Below are 10,017 nucleotides of genomic sequence, written 5' to 3' on the forward strand. Positions count from 1 at the left end.
ATGAGGCAGCAGATGATGCACATAGGGCTTGGTTGTTGCCACAGAGGAAACCATGTTATGTGCAGCCTGCTGAGTGACAGGAATGGGAAGGGGGTCTTCCTGTTGCCATTCCCTTGGGAGGGGCATGGTTCACTGGGTCCTCTCAACATCTTTATCCATACTATAAACAGCTCCAGCCCATCCACTTTCTCCACCACACTGTTTACATGCACACCCGTGCTCCATATCAAGCTAGAAGTTCCTTTAAGAAAAAGAAATAGAGGCACACCACTCCAGAGTGCTCAAACTTGGCTTTTATTAGCACAGTTCTGCCTCCAGGAGACACAGATAACCAAGGGCACCCACTCACTATTTGGGTCCTGGTTGTATATCTGCTTCCAGGTTAGACCTGCTTTCCTCAGGTATAGAGAGGCCCGTGAAGGGAAGGCATGAACTCAGGGTTCCTTTCTCCTCGAGGTGGAAGAAGATACAAGAATCTAATGACTGATGTATCATGGAGTAGTGGCAGGACCCTAAGCTGCCCTGGAGGCCCGGGTATTTGGCGTTCTCCCTCAGACTGGATCACTGCCCTCCCATAGTGGCCAATCCCTAGTTTGACCCGTAAACATTTTTGGCCAATGTTACACACACAATACAATCAGATTACTGGGCTCTGAGCTTCAGCTGCTGGAGTACAAGGATCAGATATGTGCACAAACAACAAAGTGTGGCCTTTGGTCTCCTTGTAGCTCTCCCTTCACCCTGTGTCACACTGCCATCCCTGCAGGAGCCTGAGACCCTAGAGGTGTGAGGGGCTGTGGGGAGGAACTGCAGGGTTAGGAGTGGACAGCTCTGTTAATGGGTCGTTTTTCTGTAAAGAAGCTTTTCAGCAGTAGCACCTGGCTGAAGCTGACCACAAACAGGGCAATAGTCTCTCCTACAGACCAGTAAGACACTCGACTATTAAGGTCTTCAGCTCGGGCTCGGTCCTGAGCCTCCCGCAGTCGATAATGTGTCTGGGAGTCGATCACAGTCTTCAGAGCCTCGTGAATCGTTACGCAGGCAGACTCCATCTAGGCAGGAAGAAAAACGTAGTCAGTTGCTAACCATAAGTCAGGCAGAGTAGAATCCAGCAGCCAGTGCTTACTGCAAAATCCTAGGTATCAACCACTGGTGCCTCTGAGAGTCTATGTTAAGCACTTTATGTGGTTTTACAATCCTACAGAAAACCTAGGGGGAGCTCAAAGAAAGAAACTTATTCAACACTCAAGTTTAGTAAGTGACAGAATCAGTCTATCAGTGTAAGCCCTATCCTGTGTCTCTTCATTTCATCCTCACAATGCCCTGGCAGACACAATCACCACCTTGGTCAAGGACAACCAGATCATGGCTTACTTATCCTCACTAATAAAGAAACCGAGCTCAAAGAGGCTAGACAAACTGCTTGAGGCACACGACTAACAAGTCGGGGGAACTAGACTCCTTTATGCTGAACTTTGAATCCACTGCTTATTCTACCGCATACTGGATGCCTACAGTTTCATGTCTAAACACAAACATGTGTGAACACAAGACCATGCACATACACACACACGCTCACACCTAACTTCACAGTTTCTTATGTCTGCTAAAACAGTCTATGTTGTAGGCAGATCTCTGTAAACATCTGCAACACCACCGCCGCCACTGGTCCTTGCTTGCTACCCAGGAATTTAAGACATGGGGAGCCGCCATTCTTGTGGTTACAATGTTACCTGGAACAGCTGACCTTAAGACAGAGAGGGGGGTGATACTGCAGCTGGATCTACTCACACGACCCCTTACAGTAGAGATTCTCTCTCTAGCTGGAACAAAGAAGAAAACCCTACAAAAATCGTAAAATGTCTCATGGGGCAGACAGCATAATGGTTGTCAATGAAACAGGGTCCTTGGCCATATGGCTAAGGGAATCTGGCCAATCACCACTAATAAGAACGCAGACAATTCCTCTTCTCACACAAGCTGGTCAACAACAATCGAATCTTAGCTCTCTAAGACTATGAGAGGACCAGTGAGCCTGCTCAGACTCTCAGCTCCCAGAGTTGTGAGGTGAGAGATGGGTGTGGCATTCAGCCACCGTGTCTGTGGTAACAGACAGCTAATACATCAGGCCTGCTAAACAGCATGAGTCCTTACTCTAGCACTGTGATTACCTGCACAAGACTGGGCTTGTCAACCTTGTCATGGAGGAAAGAGTCACAGGACCCAGCCTCTTTTTTTTTTTTAATTGTTCTACTCATTATTTATTGAAGAAACAGTGAACTCTTCTTTACTAGGTCCTGCACTAGGATTTAGGATTGTGGAGCTGAAAAGGACTTAGGGCTCCTGATATGACTGGGAGGCCCACATATTAGATATGTGTTAGCAGTAAAGTTTCTACTTTGTTCGTTGAACAAAGAGAACAAGAGGAAGTTTGTGAGGGTAATAAATTCCATTTTGGGAGACTGAGTTTTTGAAGTCTTGTAGAAAAAAAAATTAGAGAACAAGGGGGCAGATGGGACAGAGCTGAAATCCCTCAGCATCTCAGCTCAGCAGTGATAGGACCCAGCCTCTTACTGAGGATCTACAGCAGTTAATTGTTGCTGCGAGAGGCACAGCAAATGGTAAGTTATTCATGCTCCAATAAATAACCTTTACCCATGCTCCTAACAATGGCTAGGAGTAATCTTAACTAACTAAACCCATTGGCTCACAAAATACAATAATAATGGGCCTCGACAAATGGCTCATGGAGAACCTAAGGCACTGGCTGCTCTTTGGTGTACAGCTATACACATAGGCAAGTAATCATACACGTAAAATAATAAATCTGTTAAAACAGAGATGCAAACTGGGATTGATTAATGTTAATGGTGTAGTGGAGGAAGCCCTGAGGAAAGGAAGGAAGTCCTACGTGAGTGTGCTCTCCTGGCATGCTCATGGCCATCAAGGATGCCAATGCCTTAGGCCAGTGGTTCTCAACCTGTGGGTCTCAACCCCTTTGGTGGTCAAAGGACTTTTGCACAGGGGTTGCCTAAAACCATCAGAAATTTCAGATATTTACATTATGATTCGTAACTGTAACAAAATTACAGTTATAAAGTAGCAATGAAAAAAATTTATGGTTGGGGTTATCACATCATGAGAACTACATTAAAGAAGTAGGAAGGTTGAAAACTACTGCCTTAGACCCATAAGAAAACAGGCTAAGCTCAGAGAAATGGCAAAGCCTTCCTTCATGGTCCTGGTGCAAATGTGGAGAAAATGTTGATAGTCTGTGCAGAAAATTTCCATTGCAGGTTTCCCCCTCAGATCTTTACAGCCTAGAGTTTGTGCCTTACAGAGGCTGCGTCTGTCAAGATTGACTAAGTCTGCCTCCTTGTTCGGCTGTGTAACTGAACGTTGTATGACAACTCTGCTCCTTGTTTATCTGATTAATAACTGAGCCTCCTTGTACAGCTATATGCACCTCCCTGTTCAACTGTACAGAACACCCTGACCTTCCAGGGAGCTGGAACTTCTCCATCAGTGAGTGAGCCCAGACCACCCGATCCAGCTTTTCTTCCTGTGTATCTAATGTGTTTGTCTTTTCTTCAATCCCTCGCCATCCCAGTCGGGTCCAAGTGCCTGGAGCTCTGCTGCATGCAGTATAATAGGATAAACTATGATGTAGTCTCAGAAGTTCAGTAGCAAGAGTTGAAGAGTATTTCTATGACGGTTATAAAAATCAAAATAATAAAGAGATTGAAAAGTAGTATAGAATGCTAATTTAAGCAAGCAAAAGAAGTATAGAAGAATAAACTCAAAAAATGTCCTTACAGAAAAAGTATACATCAATAACAAAGTAAACACAGCCAAAAAAGAAAGTGGTTACAAAAGACACCTCCAATGTCTAGCAGAAGAGGCCTCTTCCTCCCCAGAGACCAAAGCAGTATTCAGGGACTTGCTGCTCCTCACTCTCTACTTCCAGACAGCCCTACAGTTGACACAGCACTGTCAGAAGAAGATGATCTTCATTAAGGCCCCTACGCTGGCTGGGAGGGGCTTGGGGGGAGTCTAAAGTCAGAGAACTTAGGGAAAAAGAAGAGCATGAGAAGGAAAAGTGGATAGACACATACATGGGTGGTGTGTTTTCCTCAGCCATAGGCTGTGTATGCGCATATATGTGTGTATACATATAAGTAGGTGCAAACACACACATGCTTTCATTTGTATAAATCCACAGGTACTCTGTTTTGAAGAGCCAGGGTATGGCTCCTTTGGTTCTCAGAGTTAGAAATCCACCCTCTAAGCTCAGTTCTGTCACAGCAACTCGGAAACCTGGTGGTCACCAGATCCACTGAGTGGGAACTCCTCTGACCTTGGCCCTAGCCTGACACTTTCAGCATGGGTCCACCACCTCTTGATACTGCTAACTGGAGACAAGCCTCCAGCACATGGACCCTTGGAGTGGGGGGACATATATCAACCATAGCACATGATTAGGACACATGGCCTACGCCGTCCCCAAAGCAGTACGTCACCAACAGTGACACACACTCGAGAGTACCCCCCCACCTTAAATGCATGCTACCTCCCATCCATTGGGGTCTCCACTGACGCTAGTCTACCACAAGGCTTGTGACCACAACATTTCAGTTAGTTGTTTCGGGGGATGTGGGAAAGCAGGCATTGGCTAAAAGGGGAACCATATGATACTGAGTAAAAATGGGCTGGTGAAAGAGGAACTTTAAAAACTCCACCTGCCCTCCTCACTGCAACAGAATCACACTGAAACTGAAGCTCTGAGAAAGGCTGTTGCTCTAACTTAACCTTTTCTCTCTCACTTTCTCTCACTGGTACAAACGGGATTCCTTAAACTTCCATGGTTTCATCAGTGACCAACAGAACAACCTATCCCTTCAGCTGGATCTTCTATTTAAATAGCCAGAGGTGCATAGTGGGTATTGTACTGGGCAACGCATCTCTATTCTCTAACTGGCCCGAGACGGTAAAAGACTGGGCATGCGCCACAGAGATATAGAACAGAGAGCACACAGTAGGGAAGACTGGCCTTCTTAGAGACTTGAGACATCCTGGCTTTGGTAGTGAAATAAGATGGTTATTCCCGTCTTACAGGTTCCCCAGGATCCCCATGGTGATCAGTCATCAGATGAGTGTTTGGTGGACTCCTTTAGGTGGAAGGAGTGCCTCCTACACTGAGGTATTAAGCACATGCAGGTAGAGAGATATCAGAGTCCTGGCTCTTGGGAAGCCCAGCCGAGGTGTGGGAGGAAAGAGGGAGACTGCAGTTGGAGGCTGGGATTAGTCAATAATCTTGAGAGTCATGGGGGTCACTGGGAACTACCCATCCTCCAAAGCTGCCTGGACTTCTCTTCCACAATGCGGATTTGTTGTTCAGAAACTGTACTTCATAGCTGCCCTCTCCTGACTTAATACACAAGTGGTCACCAAAGGAACATGAGTGGAAGTACTGTGTGTGTTACTACCGCCAAGGCTTTGAGGGGGACAGCTGGGCCTTTCTCATTTCTGCCTCTTATTGGTATCCAGAGACAGAGAAGTTTGAAGCCTAAGAGAAGGGAGAAGGATGGTGAGAAAGAGCCTTGAGGCTTAGAACGTAGTTCTGTGGTAGAGCATGTGCTTAGCAAGCACAAGGCCCTAAGTTCAGAAAAGAAAAGCAGGGAAAGGAAAGAAGAGATAGAGAGATAACATGAAAGGGGAAAGGGAGAAAAAGAAAATATGAAGAGGAAGTGAGAATTTAAGAAACAAAACAAACAAACAGAGCCTGGATTCCCAAGTAATTATCCAACATTTTCCAAACTATCCCGGGAAGAAACTCCCAGTGTGCTAGGCACTGACATATGGGTTTGTTATAGCAACTTGTCTTAGCCTCACCGACACACTCCTGAGGCAGGATTTTGGTCTTCATGACCTGAGCATATCACACAACAGACAGGTACATGACAGAAGTTTGAAAGAGGTGCTGTGCCAGAAAAAGACAGTTGGAAGGGTGGAGAGGGCAGATACAAGAGGGCTCTGACTAGAAACAGGAGACCAGAAATATCTTTTACAGCTAGATGGTGATCTGGTTCACCCGCTAGGACAAGAACAAAAAAGCAGGAACATGCTGAGAGCAGGGCTCTCCTATTCCTGTCATGTCCACTCACCTGAGTGAGAGCTGTGACCCTATTCCCCATGTCTGGGAGAATGGGGGGCTCGTCACCCACTTGGAAGTCAAAGTAGACAGTCTTGTGAGAGAAAGTGGAGAACTCGTTACTGAAGCAGAACCGGTAAACGCCCTTGACCTCCGTCTTGTATGTGAAGCTGTCATACTGCTTCTTTGTCTCCCTGTAGATGATATTGCCCATGGGGTCTTCCACATAGCAGTCCACATCGTAGTGGCCTCCGGTGATAACCTGACAACCACAAGAAGTGTGCAATTAAGGGAGGCAACCATTACTTTGAATGCTGACCGTAACAGGGACCACACTAAGCCTCCTATAATTTAACCCTCACCATTTCCCAACACAGATGCCACGGCACTGTGAGTTTGAACAGTTAAATTAGGGGCAGTGACCACTGTACTCAGTGTTTTTCTAGATACTGGGACAAAAACATTTGACAAAAGCCATTCAAGGAAAGAAGAGTTTATTTTGGCTCACAAATAAATTTGAGGGCATAGTTCATCATGGAGATGGCATGGTGTCTAGAGCATGAAGGCTACGAGGGACTGATCATACGGCATCCGGAGTCAGGAAGCAGAGAGAGATGAACGCTAGTATTCAACTGGTTTCCTCCTTTTTATTCAGCCTGGGACCCCAGCCCAAAGAACAATTTTACTCCGAAGTAGGGTGTGGCCCTTCCCACTTCAATCTAATCTAGAAACCCCTCCACAGACATGCCCAGGGGCTTATCTCCTTGGTGATTATAGACTTCCCCCACTGATGGGGAATGCTCAACGGCTTCTGGAGCCTCACTGGGCACATCCAGAACGCTGTTGTTGCTCTTGGGCAGCCCGGGCTGAGGCAGGAACAAACGCACACTTTGCATGGTGTCCACAGATACAATATGAGAGGGGTCTCATGACTCCATCATACATGGAATTGTCTTCGAGCAGAAGCAACCTCCAGAGCTTCTGCCATAGAAAGGCTGTTCACTGCACACAATTGGGCTGCCTGTGTCACCTCATTTCTAGAAGTCTTGCTTTACCGTGCTCACTCATTCCTCCGACCCTAGACCGGCTCATTAACCCTAGGGGATAGAGCCTTTACCAAAGCAACTGTTAGCTATGAGATCTGTCTACGGAGACAAAAGTGCAGGACCTGACTTTGCAGAGCCATATGGGAAGCAAAGAGGCAAGCCACACCACTGGGGAGGGTGTGTGTGTGGGTGTGTGTGTGTGTGTGTGTGTGTGTGTGTGTGTGTGTGTGACTCTCCTCATGTATACACTGCCAGGGTTCGAAGTCTGTGTTGAACCCTCCTTTCCAAAAACCCCTTAATCATTCCAACTATCTCACCCCAACTCCAACTGTAAATGATATAGCTAACTTCAGCACTGAAAGTCATGCAGCCCAAGAAACAGTTGAGAAAGACTATCAGCCTGTGTCCAGCTAATTAATACAGGTGTTCACAGAGTCGAAGGGACCTGGGAAGGTCATTCTGGTCAATTCTGCAGGGGGCGACAGGGGGCGGCAACAAGCTTCCCCATCCTGGGCGCTCACCTGTAGCCTGCCTAACTCCCCAAACCTCCTGGCTCACTTACGGAGGCTCTGACAGATACAAACGTTTCTTTTCACGGAGAAGTCAACCGGTCTAGGGTTATCCCCGACCCCCTCAGCCTTTGGTGGCTAATCTTGGCCTCTCCGGTTGGCGGCGCACCAGTAGCCGGGTAAAACGCGGCTAGGGCCGCACCTGGTAATCCAGAGAGAACTTCACGCCCTGCTCCACCTCTTCGTGGAAGCACTGCTTGGCGTTGTCCGGCAGCTCGAAGGTGAGCTCAGCGCCCCGCAGTCGCTCGGCCCGGAGCAGGAGCAAGAGCAGCAGCAGCATCAGCATCTGGAAGGATGAAGCGCGCGGAACCTCGTTGCCCATGATGCTCTGGGCCTTGTCTTCTCTAGGCTCCGGTGGAGCGATAGCAGGCAGAGGGGAGGGGCCCCTCCGAAGAGACGTGGCGCGAGCTCAGCACAGCGGTTCCGGGTGGCAGCGATTCTGTGCGCAGCCGCACACCGGAGTGGTGGGCGGCATCCTTTCCTCCTGCTGCGCCTGCGCATCACTGAGCTTAAGACGTATGTGTGCCCGCTGCCAGGTTGGACGCGGGTGTGTTCTTCCAGCTCTTGTAGTCAGAAACCATTGGGCTTCTAAGTCTGTTTCTGACTTGCTGTCACTTAGTGTGTCCGCCACGGCTCCCGAGAAATCCGGGACGGAGAGAACACACCTGGTAGTCAGGAGGGCCAGATAGATGAACTAAAAAGGAAACGCAGGGAAGGAAGGTGATGGTCTCTTCATTCCCCTCTCCTACCTAAGGTGAAGAAGTGTTCACACAGCCTCCCTTGTGAAAATAAAAGCATCTAAAGGATTTCAGTTATGTTTTCGCATTCGGGTCCCATTGAAAATTCTTTCAGGGAGAATCTGTCATCCCCTTTAACTTCTCAAAAGTATTGAAAGACAAGCTGATTTACTGTCTTATTCATGACTACTGCCCTAAGATATATATATATATATGTATATATATATACATACATACATACATACATACATATCCACCATAGTCCCATAAACAAAGAAAATATGTGTTATGATATTTGCTACTAAATAAATATTTTATTTCAGTAGAACATTATTAGATATAGTGAATCTTGATTTTAGCAAAGAATTTCACTACTCATATGTACTACCACAAAGATAAGATTGGCATACACTGCCACCGGCCATATTGGATCCTGTATCAAGGAGCTAATGTGTGTGAAAACACTCTAAGTTGTGAAATAGCACCTATAATTATTAATAACATGTACTGCCTCTGTGCTAGATGTGAAAGAGGTGTTGAGCGGTGTGCCTTGAGGCCCCTTCCCTGCCTGTTCTATTTAACATTATTTAACATTTCTTATTTTCGATTTTGTGTATACACATATATGAATATGAGTATGTATATATGAGTGCAGGGTGGATCCTCTGGAGCTAAAATTGCTGGCAGTTGTCATTCATCTGATGAGGCTTCTGGGACCCAAACTAGGATCCTCTAGAAGTGTTCTCAACCAGTGAGCCATCTCCCCTCGGGCTCTTAACATTTTTAATGAAGAATATTTGAAGATGTGAAAGTTATAATCATCTAACTGGAAGAATCAAGTGAAGAAAAATAAGCAAAAACAAAAAACAGCAGGTTACATATGAAGTGTCTGTTACATTTAAGTTCTGGATGGGGACAGGAGGTGGGGAGGGTCAGAGGAAGAACCTCTGTAAGTTCAAAGGGGGTGGCCTGATTTCACAGCTCTTTAAACTGAAGCAGACAGAAGCAGCAAACTACACATACGGCAAGAGAAAGTGCCTGTTTTTAAAAAGTAAGTTGTTGCCTTAGCAGACAGTGATCAGGCAGTGCCTACTGTACTATTTTAGGAGAGGTGTTACCACTAGGGGGCACTAGTCAAGGTAATGTGATTAGGTGGAAGCCAGCATAGACACTGCCAGGAAGCTGGCTCAAACAGGGAATGCCCAAGGGAAAAAGTACTAGTAGGACTCAGCATGGAAACTAAAAACCAATAGGGAATGCTAGCTTTAGTGTACACAACAGCAACAACTCACTTGGCACTAACGGTGTACCTGACACAGTGTCCCCCAGCTACCCAGCTCGACATAGTTTATATTTACCCATCCTCCCTAGCAGCCATGTCTTTTAACAAATGAGTTTGTTCCTATGTGATGAGGAGCCCAGGATGTCAACTCAGTACCGCTTGTCTTTGTTCACTTTTTCTGTGTGTCAGCAGCTTGCTCCAGTGACGATTTGTAGTCCCCATGATTTTATGG

General features: G+C 46.5%; 1 protein-coding gene across 2 annotated transcripts; it reads right to left on the bottom strand.

Moving 5' to 3' along the window:
* Positions 1-275: 275 nt before the first annotated feature.
* On the bottom strand, positions 276-8,568 carry Tmed3 (transmembrane p24 trafficking protein 3). 2 transcript variants are annotated; one of them, NM_001004249.1, is made up of 3 exons: positions 7,909-8,192; positions 6,165-6,413; positions 279-1,052 (listed from the first exon to the last, which is right to left on the bottom strand). In NM_001004249.1, exons 1-3 carry the CDS (start codon positions 8,086-8,088, stop codon positions 816-818), a joined length of 666 nt encoding a protein of 221 aa, NP_001004249.1. In that variant the 5' UTR covers positions 8,089-8,192; the 3' UTR covers positions 279-815. The 2 variants fall into 2 exon arrangements, with proteins under 2 accessions (XP_063121269.1, NP_001004249.1); XM_063265199.1 differs by having other exon boundaries at positions 276-6,413; positions 7,909-8,568.
* Between the last annotated feature and the right edge of the window lie 1,449 nt (positions 8,569-10,017).

This window comes from Rattus norvegicus, chromosome 8, assembly GCF_036323735.1.
Source record: "Rattus norvegicus strain BN/NHsdMcwi chromosome 8, GRCr8, whole genome shotgun sequence".
Taxonomy (NCBI): domain Eukaryota; kingdom Metazoa; phylum Chordata; class Mammalia; order Rodentia; family Muridae; genus Rattus; species Rattus norvegicus.